The 15,171-nt window shown below is 51.0% G+C and overlaps 1 protein-coding gene and 1 long non-coding RNA gene across 8 annotated transcripts in view; one reads left to right on the top strand and one right to left on the bottom strand.

Annotated features, from left to right (window-relative positions):
• Nucleotides 1-15,171, top strand: part of LOC119087992 — a 94,803-nt gene that overhangs the window by 68,107 nt on the left and 11,525 nt on the right. The window lies entirely within an intron of this gene.
• LOC114688930 (core histone macro-H2A.1) overlaps nt 954-15,171 on the bottom strand; it is a 64,309-nt gene continuing 50,091 nt past the window's right edge. For 4 of the 5 annotated variants that reach the window (XM_028863402.1, XM_028863406.1, XM_028863405.1 and 1 more), the window contains exons 7-9: nt 12,267-12,356; nt 10,055-10,229; nt 954-1,691 (exon numbers count right to left, since the gene is read on the bottom strand). In XM_028863402.1, coding sequence (XP_028719235.1) covers nt 1,526-1,691; nt 10,055-10,229; nt 12,267-12,356 — 431 coding nt within the window. In that variant the 3' untranslated portion in view covers nt 954-1,525. The remainder of the gene's footprint in view (nt 1,692-10,054; nt 10,230-12,266; nt 12,357-15,171) is intronic. The other variant, XM_037205690.1, reaches the window with a different exon arrangement.

Genomic DNA, 15,171 nt, shown 5'->3' with positions numbered 1-15,171 from the left:
CTTCTGGAAAGTCCAAGCTCTTATTTTAAGATACATCCCCTTGAAAATCAGTGCCAACCCAAGTCCCATTCTAACCAAGAGATGAGACAATCTAAACCCAGCAACGATCTGGTTAAAAAAAAAAGATTCTGAAGAGTGGAGTTGGGAAAGTATTGTTTGGGTTTGAGTTAGAAGTGGATGTGTCTACTGCTCAGGCTGTCTGTGAGACTCCCCTTTTCTTGAGACATAGTCTGTACAGCCCCAGCTAGCCGCTATTCACAGCGCTCTGTCAGCCCTTGCCTCCAACACTGTGATTCAAGGCATGCGCCACCACACCTGGCAGAAGAGGTCTTAGGTACATCCACGCTCTGTAGGGTGCTTCATATTTCTTCACGGTTCTACCTGCTCTTCTGGACGGATACTTCCAAAAGAAATGTGAGACATCATCTGTGCTTTTAGGCAAATTAAGATTAAGTCACAAGCGCCCATGAAGCAGAAAGTGTCTTGTGTTTCGCTAAGGCATTTTAGACCTTAGAGTGGTGGGACATCCTGGGACCTTGGGAGCGGCAGAATGTCTTTGGGGACCCTCCTGCAGGGGGTGTGACCAAATGCAAACCAGCAGAAGGCTTGAGGCTTCAGTTCTAACCACAGAAGGGGCCAGAAGGGTAGGAGGGAGTTGGCCCAGAGTCCGAGGCCATAGGCTCTGTAGCTGCCACTTACTGTGTCTGCGTGGCTTTGGGGACACTCCCTTCCTTTTCTGTGAAATGGGGCTGACACCTCGACCACACTCAGGAGATGTGAAGCTTTCTACATGAGTTCTCTACTCACCCCTCGGGCCAGCAGATGTCCAACGCACTGGCCAAGGTACAGGGGCTAGGGAGGGGCCTTCTGGGCTACGGGCTGCCTGGGGGACCCACATCCTAAGGAGACTGGCTGGGGCTCACAGGCACAAGAATGCAAAGCATGCCAGTCACAACAGTTTAACATTTTACTAAATCAATTCACACAAATTTCAAATTGCAAATATAATTAAGGACAACAGATTCAGTTGTGTTTTTAACATTTTTCATTTTCAAATCTATCATTAAGACAAAAAGTAAACAAAAGTTAGGTCTGTTGCAAATTTTATGATTTTTCTTGAGGGAAAAAAACATTATAGTAAAAAGAACGCCACTGGGTATACAGTAAAGCACCACAACACACGTTACAAATGGGCTTCCTGCTGCTGGGACACAGGAGAGGACCGTCCTCCCCACTGCTGTGTTAATCGGGATTTCATTCAAGTCAAACTATAAAATCCCCTAGGTTAACTAAGTCAGACACGGTCTGGAGCGCAGTGCTTAACAGGGACAATGCCGACTATCAGTGCTAACAGAGAACATCTTAGAAGGCCCAAAACAATCAAACTGGAAACCAAAACCTTATTTTCCCTAGATGAGCGAAACAAAACAAAAGGAGTCCCACCTCCCAGTAGAGCAAAGGGGATTGTTTTCTTTCCAGTTGGAGGCAGGGGACATGGTCGGTGCTGGCTCTAGGGGTCGCTGGCCTAGTTGGCATCCAGCTTGGCCATTTCCTGCACATAGATGCCTATACTCTCACTGTCAAAAAGCACAAAGTACACGGTTTTGATGGAGGAGGACATAGTGGACACGAAGTAATTGGAGATGGCCTTCAGAATGAGCTGGGCCGCTGTCTGCTTCGGGAACCCATTCCTGTAGGTGAGAAGATAGTGGTCAGCACTCGGAGCATCCACCGTGAGCCCACCTCAGGCTTGCCCTGCACCCCAGGCTTGCCCTGCACCTCAGGCTTGCCCTGCAGGGTCCTCACTCTGGGATGGTGTTTACTGAGCACTGGAGGTGTTCATGCAGGAGTGTTATTGAATAGGAACTGTCATGTACTGTTTGCACTTGGGAGTGAACTCTTGACCAGCGTGTGACCTCCCTCATCTCAGAGCATGGTCATCTCAGGTGTCCTTGTCCTGAGGAAGACTGGCTCTGACATAAGAAGAAAGAGCAAACAGCCCAGTGACATTAAAAACACAGAGATCTTGAGCACAACCAGAAGCCAAACCATTTCTGACCGAGGTTACTGTTCCCATGCTATAAAAATGGCCGTGGTGGGAACGAGACACCAGCTCACCCATGGACACTGCTCAGAACTCTGGACTCAGTGGGGGGCTGCAGCTAGGCTGCTTTGGTGGCTCCTCAGCAGATCACTGTTGACTCCTTTGATATCTGTGCTGCTTGCTATGAACTCGGTTACATTTGCTTGCTCGGGGGCTTCTAGAGTAGATTCCTGCTGGATGTTGCAAGCACCTGGCTGGATGTTTGCTGTCTACCTACTGCTGGCTGTGTCTTCTACTCCTGCTTGCTGAGTGCTTAACCAGCAAAACCAAAACCAAAAGTATGGTTATTGTAGATCATCATCCAGACAGAACCATCCACTCACAAGATAACGGGCAATAACCAGGCATCTGTGGGCACAGGAAGAATGTGATGTAATCTTCACAGGGAGGCATGACCCAGAGAACATTCTAGAAGGTGGCCAGTAAGAAGTAGGAAGTTGAATGTGCATGAAGTGGTGGAGGTGCATAAACTTTTTTCCATTGTCCCTGGAAGCACCATTAGAGTCCCACTGCTGAGTGTCAGTGTCAGCCCATCATGGCGAGGGGTTCTCTGAGTAGCTCTGGCCTCCAGTTGTATGGCACTCTTAGGGGTTTCAGGGCACCAAGGGCTGTTGGTCCAGAGACCATCTCCAAGCTGTATCAGCTAATGTCACAGCAAAGGGCACAGCAGTCACTACCGTGCAGAGCAGAACTCTGGGCCAAGCAGCCTCTTGACTTCAGGATATCACTGAAGTCTCCAAGTCAGTACTATCCTGCCACTGATGTGTGGTTCTACTGAAAACGTCATGCGGAGCTTGGAACTTAGACTATGAACTCAGGACTTGGAAGCTCAGCACCGATGGGTCCCTGTGTGCCTGAGGCTGTCCTGGTCAATACTGCATACGCACCTATGGGAGTTGCAGTGCACGGGGCAGGGGCGGGGTGGTAGTGCCGGGGGCTGGCCTGACCTGGTGGAAATAACCTAATGCTTTAGGGCAGCTTTCATGTTCATGCTTCTGTTCGCTGCAGTCTACTGGTTCTCTCTGGGAGGGGGGGGGTAACTGCTGCTAGGTGGGGTGCCTTGCACACTTGAAATGAGAATGTGTTCACAGCACTCCTGTTCTGCACTGTGTGCCCCTGACACCAACCCACCTAGTGAGTCATATTCTCCACAGCTGTTTGTGCTCAATGTGTCCCATGGCCACAGGAAAAAGCTCTCTTGTGACCTGCTGTCACCTAGGAGACCAGGGCAGTTTCACATACTTCAGGAATGCAGCTCATTCTCAGAGGGCAAAGTGTCACCTCAGGGTATCTTCCCAGCCTCTGGAAATAGTGATGTGTGACAGGGCTCAGGGACCATCTACACAGCACAGCTCAGAGCTCCAGAGACAGTCTGGTTTCCTCCCCGAGTGGTGAGTGGCCCTGGTGGTCTAGCTAGGGTGGAGGATGGCGGGGACAGAGCAGAAATAGGGACTACAGCGAGGCACCCATGGCGGCTGGCTGCCTGCCTCAGATCTGAGTCAGCTGGGCACAGAGGGTATGCTGAGTGGGACCGCTGGAGGAGGCAAGTTTGACCTTCAGTTGTGGAGAGCCCGTTCCAACAGTGCAGGCCACAGCTAACTTCCTGTGTGTCCCTGTGTCCTGTTGGAGCCTGCACTCAGGCCCTGTGAACTCAGGCAGACCTCAGTGCATGGGCATGACCTGGAGAGATGGGAACTGAGAGCTGGGGGGAGATGTTCTCTGCGTGTGAGGCTGCCTGCCTGTGTCTGTATACCTGCTCAGGTGAACAGAGCGGGAGGGTCTAGGAACTGCCTGCAACAATTCCCTAGCTGGGTCACAAGCTGACCCCGTGTGCGCTCTGCCAGCTGGGGTGCTTGGCTTCCAGCTCAACCTTGGCTCCACCTGGTGCATGCCAAGTGGAAGTGCTGTGATGCAGAGAGATGTTGAGGTCCCAGCCACTACCTGATTGCAAGGTCAGTCTCCTAGGTGTACTACTGGTCACTCCTCACTGGTTCGGTGTTTACTGACAGACCCTCAAGTGCTTTCTAGTTCTCTCCTGTGGCCCTTGAAAGGGGCATGTAACTACTGCTGTAGGAAGGGTCCTTCCTGTTCCTGTGTCCTGTCTGAACCCGTGGCTGGTGCTGGCATCATGGACACCTTGTCATGTACTCCTGGCTGGGTTCCACCTGGAGCTTTCCCTCCCTCAGGTCTGCGGCCACTCTTTGGGAAGCATGCTCTACATGCAGGGAGCAGGGCAGGACTCGAAGAGGTTTACACCAGCAGCAGCCACCCTAGCATACCCTCCTGCTGCTTGGTGCATGTGAACCTGTGTGTCCTGGGAAGCCACACCCTCAAGTAGCAGCCCTGCTGAGGCCATGGGGAGACAGCAGGAAGCACAGGGGACATAGTGGATGTGTGAGATGCTGACATTGCATTCACCATCCCTGCAAAAGGTGAGGGTAGCTGTAGCCACAGTGCCTTGGCTAGCTCCTCCAACAGCACATAGGTGATCTGACTATACGCCTACCTCAGGGCAGAGGCAGGCAGCTGAGAGCTGCAGACTTCTTGGCCGCACAATGATCCCTGTCTCCGTGACTTGCCCAGCCTATGAAGGCAGAGGGCAGCACAAGAATATGTGTTGTGCATCGGGGGTGGGGGTGGCCCAGGCACCCATTAGAGATAACTGGTCTCCCAGGATCATCCTAAAGGTTCCTGTGGTGAAATACTACCCCAAACCCTCAGACAGCTATGACCGGATGACCGCTGTTGGTATCATAGTCACTGTAAACACTGTAAACAATGCTGGCCTCAGCTTGCCAGAGAGATGCCAACTCGTGTATGGTGCCCATTGTACTGAGGGCTGTGTGTCTGGCTGTTGGCACAAACAGCATGAACTTCTTGGTACAAGTACTGCCTGAGTTCCCATCTGAATGGCCACTCCAGTCTCGCCAGGTCTCTGCCTTCTTCTCTAACTCAGGCGAGCTACACAGACTTGAGGGTTCAGGGCTTCTGCTCTGGAGGTAGATTCAGGCTTCGACTGCTCTTGAGCAGCAGGATGGGGACACTGGTTTCCTCAGGTGTGATGAAGATGAGGAGATGCCACTAAGGTCACCTGTGGTTCCCTTCCAGACTTCCCCAAGCTCACCTGTGGCTTGTGTTCATAGCACCTCAAGTTCCTCATGCAGAGCTGACCTGTTTTATCTGTCTTGGGCCTTGCTGGCATACACTAGCCATGTGAGCTCCCCGTGGGTCACTACTGCCATGTCTGAAGCACCCTTCCTTCACATCTGGCCCCAGTCTCCCTAGGCTAGTGCAAAGGGATCAGGTCAGACAGACATGGGATGCTTGTCCCAACTGGGTCCATGGGAAGCTGGATTCAGAAGGGCCTCACTAAGTCTCATCACCTCCAAGGGTGTAAGGGCCATTGTGAGGAGCTGGTCAATCGGAGACCCCCCAAAATATAAGTCATCAGCCACATCTCAAAGACAGAGGAGACCAAACAGGTATCTTGGAGGAGGGAGAAGTAGGGAGTTCTGGGCACTGTGGGGACATGGCTGCCACCTACATGACCATTTCTGCTAGGATTAGGTTTCCTGTGCCACGCTGCTGTCCCCAGGGCTTTCCCACTTTCCCACTCTCTGTGGCTTTGAGTGGCTGCCTGTGAAGCTGCCCCAGGCTACTTCTTGCCGAGAAGCCAAGAGCACTGAAATCCAAGATGTTCAGAGGATGGTAGCAGCTCCTTTATCACAGCTAGAGGCCAGCAGGGGAAGAGCCTCTCCCTCCCAGCCTTCCAAGCAGGCCAGGGAACTTCATGGTGGGCTCTGTTTTTTCTTTCTAAAGCCATGCCTGGGTACTGGACACTGCTGTGCCCTGGCAGCCCAGGCAATACACAGTGGGCATGTGGGCAGGGGTCCTGGGCATGCAGAAAACATATCGGCATGCAAGGGGTCCAGCCTGCTTGACAGCAAACTCCAGCTCTGCCAAGGGTGAGCTGTGTGACCTCAGGTGCATGCCTTAACCTCTAAGTTCGCTCTTTGACCGGTGCGTGGATTTAACAGTAGAGATAAAGCGGCTAGCAGTGCCTGGAGCTCTGTGAATACCCATAAATGGTGTCTGAAAGGCATGAGCTTTCCTTCTATGCTCATAAATCTAAGGGAGGGGTAGAGCAGCCCCACCCCCAACTAGTGAGTCCCCGTGTGCTGCCCCAAGAGGGGTCCCTTCCACGTGTCTAACAGCGCAAGGTGTGACCAAGACCAGGGTTACAAGAATGGGATCTCCACCGGCCCCAGACAAAGCCGGGAGGCGGCAGGAGGAGGCCAGCACCTGGGGTGGGGGGCTATCAGCAGCCTCTCCGGGAAAGTTCTCCCCAGCACATCACTGTGCTTACATTCCACCTTGACTTCTATGCCAGAGACACTGGATGCCACAGACAAGCCATTTTATTTCCCCTCTTAACCCCTGTGATTTACTGGCTGGCCTGATACAATCCCATTCCTTCCCATGAAAGCAAGGGCAGCTGTCTGGTGGCTGTGGACGAGGTCTGCCTGACAGATGTGGCCAGGGAAGCCGGCACATGTGCAGCCCTTGGCACTCCGCCCTTTAAAAGCTTCCCATTGATTATTTTTAAAAACTTTTACTCCATGAAAAATGTAAATAAGTTTGTAATAACAGATGTTCTTTTATGAGAATTACTTTTATGCTTCAATTAAGAATTTCCCAATAGCCATATGAAAGAGCGTGAAATTATTACCTCCAATAAAGGTTGCTATTGCCTTGCTCTTCAGAAGCACCTTTCATCAGGGCAGATCAAAGCGCATCCGAAGCATTAATTAACTGAGCCTCAGAGCCATCTGTGAAGAAGGGTAGACCCCATGGCCTCACTTATTAAGGAAGGCCCAGAACAGAGAGATTGATTCATTTACCAGAGGTCACACAGCACAGTAACATAATGCCAAAGAACAGACATTTTATGGGAGGTAGAAGCAAAGCATGGCTGTTTAAGCTCTGATCCAGAAGCACTTTTAAAATAAAAACAAAGATCCTGACTCGACTTTGGGAGGGGTGGGCACCTATAGCACATGTAGTTCTGTGGCAAGTTCTGTGACGTGACTAGACACTTGTGTTTGCAGATACCTGCATAGCAAATGGAGCGGCCACTGGGAAGGTTCAGCTCTGTTGTGTTCTGAGACAGGGTAGGGGCTCACTCTACAGCCAGGCTGGCCGTAAACCTGTAGCGATCCCCCCCTTTCCAGTCCTCCAAGAGCGGGTACTACAGGTCGGCCATCTCACCCAGCTTTCTGGTGCTGACTTAAAATGACATCTACGGATGGTGTCGACAGAAACCGGAGTGGGGATGTGCAGTCAGGGGACCCAGCCACCCACTGCACTTCCCAGGGACGCCCAGCTCTGCTGGGCTGAGATCCTCTTTGGCGTGGCACCTGCAGAGCGTGCTGGCAGGTGTGAGCAAGCTGCCGACACAGGTGTGAGTCTTCATTCTCTCCTGCTCAGGGGTCCTTCAAGCTCATCTACACTGTAGGTGCCTAGTTCTGGTCCTTCATCCAGAGGCCCGAGAAAGACTACCCGTGTGGACACCACTGAGGACTGAAGGACCGCTGTCAACACTGTAGGCTGGGGAGAGAGAGAATCTGCCACAGCTCCTGGCTTGGGAGGGGTGGCTGGGATGGGCTCCGTCTGCCTTCACAGTGGGGGAACCAAAGGTTCCAGAGAAACAGGGTCAGCAACAGCCAGAGCCTGACCACGGTGGGGTTTAAGGTGTGAGATCTCAGCGCTACCCAAAAAGGGGAGCAGGGCCCTCTGCCCTCCACAGTTCTTGTGAGGGCGGAAGGGAACGTTTGGCAAGAGCTGCGTTTAACCTGCAGGGCAGAGGCTGCCTGGAAGGACAGCACAATATAGGACCCAGCCAGTCACTGCCCTTATCCCACCCTGCCTCGGGTAGAGGAGGGACAGGAGCCTCAAAACTGGGAAGGGCTTCCCAGGGAAGGCAGGTGCCCCATCCGGACACACCACTGGCCAGTACAGACACCCAGCTGGGGCCTCTTGAGGTCTCAGCTCCCGGCAGCTAGAACCTCAAAGTGCCTTCCCAAGCTGGTAGCAGAGGATTCAATGTCTGGGGTCCTGGGGCAGCCCTGCCCCTCTCCACAGTGGAGTCTTGAGATGCTGCAACAGGAGTTTCTAAGCCTACTTTTCAGAGTGAGGGCTTGTTTCTATGCCAGTAGTCAGCTGGTGCGTGGTGGAGCCAAGACCTGACCTCAGGTGAGGAGTGGTGTATAGCTAAGTCCGGCCTCTGCACTCAGCTGCAGAAGGCCTGGACTGTCCCAGTACTGGTCCTCTCGTTTTGAGAGTGGGTCTCCCAAGTTCACCTGGGGTACATGATGAGCAGGAGCTGGGGCAAGGCCTGGCCCCAAGTGCTTGTCTTTTGATATTTTCATTCAGCCCCATCTTGTATCACCTGCCCCCACAGCCAAGAGGCCAGGCATGGGTCAGGGGTATCCATGAACGGAGGCCTAGAGAGGCCACTGTGTGAAGCTGTAAAGGTGAATGAAGCCTGGACTGCCTTTGGAGACCCCGATGTGTGGGAGATGTCAGAGTTGTAGGATACCTGTCCAGGAGAGCTGCTAACAGGGAGTGGAACCAGCCCAAGAGAAAGAAGCATGTTGTGGTAAGAAGGCTGAGAGGAGTTGGAGATCTGAAGAGCGATTAGACATCAGACACAGAGGTGCAGAGTTTGGAGTGTGTCCTGCTGGTTTTTGGTTTTGTATTGGCTTAGTATTTCCTCACTATGGTCCCTTTCCTCCCTTTTGGGATGGTAATGTATATCCTGTGCCATTACATGTTAAAAGTATGTGATCTGCTCTTTGATTTTGATTTTACAGGGGGTTACAGTTAAGAGATTGCCATGAGGCCCAGAAGAGACTTTGGACTTTTAAACAGGGTTGAGACTGAAAGACTACAGGGACTTTTGAAGTTGGACTAAATGCATTTCTGCATTATGATATGGCTACAGACCTATGGGGGCCAGGGAGTGGAGTGTGGGAGTTTGAAAATGACCCCCATAGGCTCATAAAGAATGGCACTATTAGGAGGTGTGGCCTTCTTAGAGGAGGTGTATCACTGGGGATGGGCTTTGAGGTTTCAGATGCTCAAGCCAGGCCCAGTGGCTCTCTCTTCCTGCTGCCTGTTTATTCAGATGTAGGACTCTCAGCTACCTCTTCAGCACCATGTCTGCCTGCAGGCCACCAATGATTCCCACAATGACAATGGACTGAACCTCTGAACTGTAAGCCAGCCCCAATGAAATGTTTTCCTTTAGGAGTTGCCGTGATCAAGGTGTGTCTTTGCAACAGCAGAACATTTACTAAGAAAGGGCTTTGCCCAAAAGTCTGTGTGGCAATCCAAAGCTGAACTATCATATAATAGTTACAGGTTTCTGCTGCTGCTTCTCTCGCTCTCTGTCTTCCCACTCCTGATTGAATCCACCTGAGTCTTAGTGCCCCTCAAGACCCTGTGAGGTCTATCTGTAGACTCCTCTATGGTGACACTTGTCACAGAGTTTTAGATCTTTCTAAGTCTTCATCAGCACACCATATTTTTTAATGATTTTTTAAAATGTAGGTGTATGTATATCTGTATATGCTACCTGCATATAGGGGCCTGCAGAGGCCAAAAGCGTGTTACTCTGAAGCTTGAGTTATAGGCAGTTGTAAGCCACTGCAGGTGGATGCTGGGAACCGGTATCCTGCAAGAGCAGGAAGTGCTGTAAGAGCCAAGCAGACTCTGTAGCCCCAGCACACCACTGTTTACTTTGGCATTCTTGTGACTGTGCTTCAGGCAGAAGCAAGGCTTGGAGGAGGCCTCAGCAGACCTTGCCTCAGGTGACAGTCTATGCTTAGGGTAGATGATGATGGCAGAAAACACACCATGACTGACATGGTTACACTCCTGTGCCCATACCTGCCACTGCCAATGGATGGGAAGGCGATGGATTTCAGCTTCCTGTCATCAGCTAGGGCCAAGCAGTTTTTCACTGTCTTTTCCAGAAGTTCTTCACACTTGTCTGCACCCCAGACTGGACTATTACAGTGAATCACAAACTTGGCGGGCAGGCCATGGCCTGCACTAACAGCAGCTGGAAGGGACAAGAAGAAGCACATGTCACAGGAGGCCAAACCCACACCTGCTCTCTTGCTCTAGTGATCCCCTAGCTGCCTCTGTGGGCCTGTGTCCAAGGAAGACTGCAGTCCCTTCCCTTCTCCAACTCCAACACCAGCTTGAGCTGGGAACCCTCCTCAGGCTTCTCCCCACTTGGACAGCGGCACTTGACTTATTGCTACCTGGAGCTGTAGAAGAATGTCAGTGAGTCCCTCTGCCTCAGAAACAAGGTGTGGGCGTCACCCATCAGTTCCACTGCATGTCAGTGAGTAACTGTGTCGGCCCTCTAACTTCCTACACACGGGTCACACAGCCTGGGGTTGGAGGCTTTGAAGAAGCAGCAGCCTTGTTGTGTGACCTGGTCCTGGCCCCAATGACAGAACAAGACTGGCTCTTTAGGATGCAACTCTTCCCTTTCTCGAGAGGGGCCAGTTTCCAGACACACATCTCCATTAATGTCTCCTCCCCTTTGTGACATCTAAGGGCACAGCCTCAAGGTTCTGCCACATGCATGAGCTGTAAACAGCCTGATGTCTCCTGGAGGAGCTCTGGAGCCAGCGCCTTTCAGGGGCTGCTACAGGAAGACACTTAAGTTCTTGGTTTGCTTGAGTGTCAAAACCTGTTTTGTTGAATCATCAGCATTGTCCCAGGGTTACCGTTAAGGCCACTGTAGGGTCTCATGGTGCCGTTAACAGTTGTAGGGCCGTGCTCACTAGGTGCACATGCTCTGGGCTAAGGGGCTGACGTGAGCACTATGGTCAGGAGCATTCGAAGTTGGCGCTAAACTGAGTGGAAAGGGCTAGAATACAACAGGTAACAGATTAGCTCCGGGCAGGGGGAGCTTTTGCTCTCCTGACACTTTCCTAAGCCAGGTATAATCTCAGCACTTGAGAGGCTGGGATAAAAACATCACCTGAGTCCAAATTTGAGACCAGCTTGGATAACAACAACACAATCCTAATAGCTTAGAATCAAGACCAAAAAATGTTATTAAAACAAGCAAGAGTAGTAACCTGAACCGTTCTAAATCTGACAGCCTTCCCACAGCCATAGCTCTGCCTGTGCCAGGCTGCCTCCCATCGGACCGCATCAAGGGCCAAGGGTCACTGGTGGGCCTGCAATGGGAGTGCGGGGAGGAGCGGCCAGCAGCCCCTGCTGCAGTCACCTTCCTCTGTGTCCTTTTCACTGGGGCTCTGCACACCGTGCCCCTTACAGGAAAACAGAAGAGGCATGGCGCGGATCAAAGTTCCTACTTCATTGCTACAGGACCATGATACTAGTGCAGGATGCATGTGACAGTGCATCGCTGGGCAAGGCCGGCTGCCTCTCCCGAGAGGACTTCTGCAGACATTATAGACAATTACCGATGTCCACATTTAGTCGAGATTTACCTTTGAAACAGAAGGCCTTGACAAAATGGGCATTCAGGATTGCAGAGTAAGAAATGAGGAAGAGGAGGGTCTGTCTTCATGCAGAGCAGGTGCCCCCCCCCTTTGATGGACCTAGGAAGCCCTGTTCTTCAAATCTGCTAACCCTCTAAGATCCCCAAACTCGAGCCCTACTCCAGATTCCAGCCCATCCCCCACGGATGTCCCCAGCCCTTTTCTTCCCTCTCCAGCCAAAAGTGGCGGTCACGGCACATGAGTAATAGGTGTTTATGTTTCCCGTTAAAAGCACAGCTGGCCGAAGAGGATGGCTCACTAGCAGCCTCACAGGTGGTTCAGTCTCATCCTCAATTGTTCCCAGCTCTCAGATCTGTCAAACTTGGCTGCTGTAATTCCTTTGCGTTTGAGATGGAGACACCAGACAGGAGCTACTAAATAATTTTTAAATATGAAGGTGGTTTTCAGGAACCTTCAACTGCTGACTATGCACCAGCTGCGTTCTGAGTGGCCAAGCTCACAGGTCTTCCAGCTTGTTGACACAGTGGCACTACTATATACCCTCAACTCTCAGCTCTTCCCTAGTACTACGCACGTCACACTGGATGAGCAAAGGGCCCTTCCCACCTTACCTCCAGCTACTTCCAAGGGCCCGTTCTTTTTCCGAAGTTCCAGAACAGCTTCTACAAACTCCTTGCCACCCTTCTTCTCCAGTGTGTTTCCTAGGCAAGGGCAGGGCAGGGTCAGAGTGCCACCCCTGTCTGTGGCACACACACTCAACAGGTCACTTGATTACATACTTTAAGTGGTCTGAGAAGCTACATTTTCACAAAGCTGCAAAACAGGACCTGCGCTTTGGCTGGTCAGAGTGTGAAAAAACCTAAAGGATTTGTTCTTGGACAGTGGCCACTAGGCACTACAGTTCTTTCTGGCTTCTTTTGCTGCCCCTCTCTCGGGGTGACTGAGGTGGAGACACCAGAGATATGAAGGCGGCATCTGTACTTGGCAAACATGCCTGGCCTGCATGATTTCCACTGGCATGAGAAACCAGGTGGCACTGGCTTCCAATGGGTCTGCTGAGGGGCTTATCTTGGGGAGAAGCCCCAAATGAGGCAGCCTGTGAAACAGCAGCACATGCTCCTCCTATCAGGCAGCCAGGACTCCCGGGAGGAGGCCAGGGAGAAAGTGTTCCTATTTGGCTACCTCTGGGTCAGCACTACATGCTTAGTTCCTATTTTGCAGCTTTGGTGACATATGTGAATTAAATAAATAGAAAAAAGAAAGAAAAAATGGTCTCAGACAGTATTTTCTTAATTACATTAATGATTCAGAATTGCTTTAGGGAAAGGAGAAAACATCAGAAGCAGAGCTTAAAGACGAACTGGTACTACACAACGCTTGGGAAAGGATGACTTGGCTGCTTAGGACCCAACTTTAGAAGGCCTTTCTAGAGCCAGAACATTTGCTATGAAAGCCTCAATGACCAGCGCCTGTGAGAACTTGGGCTCCACAGCAGAACTTGGACCGGCCACCAGCAGCAATCTCGGCTGTGGCAACAGCTGCTTGTCAGGTTCATCCTGTACCGAGTCCTAGTCTTCCTTAAGCTCTGGTTCCTCAGCTTTGTGCATTTCAAAGTCCTTTTCCTCGAAGAGGATGAAATACTCCCCTTAAGATTCACCATTTATCTTGGAAAGCCTAAGTGCACCTGGGCTGGTCAAGGTCTATTGGAAAGTACCAGCCCAGAACAGAACTAACTGTCTTAACCAAACCTGTCTTGTGTACGTGCATGTTCCTCGGATGTTCCTAACCCTAGGAAGTGTCTGGAAGCACTGTCACGGGTAAGACAGACCGGGGCTACTGGCAGGGACTGAACCATCACTGTACTGCAGAAGTCAAGGTGCGTGGACGAGAGTGGTGGGCAGTCCACAGCCCGCGGGAGTCCTCAGCTAAGACAGGACGGGGCTTGAGATTCTCGGGGTGAGATGCTGTGTCTGTCCTCAACAGCTCAGAATGCTCTCATGCCTTTACCTTCCTGAAAGCACCCTGAACTTGATGTGGCTCAAAGTCATTCCAAAGACTTTCACCTGCTGCTGCTCCACATTTATGGTAACCTTCAGCACCAGAGTGGCAACTGAATGTGCCATGTGTCTCAGGGGACCACTCCAGGCCTCATGTCCCCACTCTACCACTCAAAGGTAGATACGGCCCAGATGGGAGACCCCGGTAGAGGGTCAGCTGAAATATCCATGTGGCTGAGGAAAAGGAGTGTGGGGTCCAAGCCCATCAGTTCATTAATCTAGTCCTTCTTTTAACCTGTGTCGAGTGTGAAGAGGGACGGATACTCTGTGGTTACTGTCTAAGGCTCACATTCCCTCACGTCTCCTCTGAGGTGAGGACTGAGCAAGGTGGAAAATAAAGTCAGTACTTCACTTATGAAGACCACTGATTCCCTTTAAGATATAAAACATTTCCTAAGAAAATAGGCTGCTGATAATTAAAGGTGTTTTATCTTAGGAAGAGTGTTTACTTTAAAACTTGTACTTATGGTTAAATACTGCTTTAATTAGAAGTGCAACCACAAGCTGGGAATACACTTAATGCATTTCTCAAACTTAAAAACTGAACCCTAGGTCACAGGCAATCAACCCAGTCAGGACTCGACTCCTACACACACATATGTATGCACATGTTCATGTAGACACACGTGTACTTTTTAACAAGAAACAGGCCCATTTTCAACCATATTGTCAACACTCTTAATGTGAGGCTCTTGATTTTTAGGATCCACTTCAGGGTTAATCATAAAGCAATCGCTGATTTGCCCCCAAGCATAAACATGTGTTACTCCCATGAGAACAAGAACATTATTTCATGCTTAGAAAGCAGGCATAAGTATCAGTGTTCAAAACAGCCTAAGCAAAAATTTAGGCTTGGACAAATGTCAGGCTCAGCCTGTGGTCTATTTCACTGTTAGAAAGAACTTTTGATGGGTAAAGTTAATCACAGGGCTAAGCATTCCTGCACTCGAATCCCTTCTTCCAGCAGTCTCAGGACTCAGGAATTCACACCCAAAGCGCCAAGTGCAGCCATTTCCTCCCAGCTTCTTCCTCTCTTCCCTTCTCTCACATCAAGGTGGGAGCTGGAACCAATTGAGGCCATGCATGAATCTGGATTATTATTGTTTTGGGATTGTTCAAGGTCTCTGAGGTCAGTACTAGTTTGGACTGGATCTCTAGGCAGAGAACAGAGGTGGTGGGCTTTGGAAGACTGGATTCCCGTCTGGTAGTCTTTCCTCCTGCTGAGGTTTACCTAGCTGTGACAGTGATGGTTCCATGACCTTGTTCACGCTGTCTGACGCGCCACAGAAGAGAGCAATCTCGGTGTATGTCGACACTGTCACTCCCCAACAAGACCAGCCCCCGATCGGGGAGGCCAAGCTCGTCCTGCATGTCACTCCCTCGCAGGCTGCAACCCTGTCTCAAAACTTCTCTCTCTTCGCCTATGGCCAGTTCTGCCGACCAGGAGCCAGCCATCCCT

Source organism: Peromyscus leucopus, chromosome 5 (genome assembly GCF_004664715.2).
Source record: "Peromyscus leucopus breed LL Stock chromosome 5, UCI_PerLeu_2.1, whole genome shotgun sequence".
In the NCBI taxonomy this organism is placed as follows: domain Eukaryota; kingdom Metazoa; phylum Chordata; class Mammalia; order Rodentia; family Cricetidae; genus Peromyscus; species Peromyscus leucopus.
Note: the sequence above shows the minus strand (reverse complement) of the source record. Positions and strands in the feature narration are given on the sequence as shown.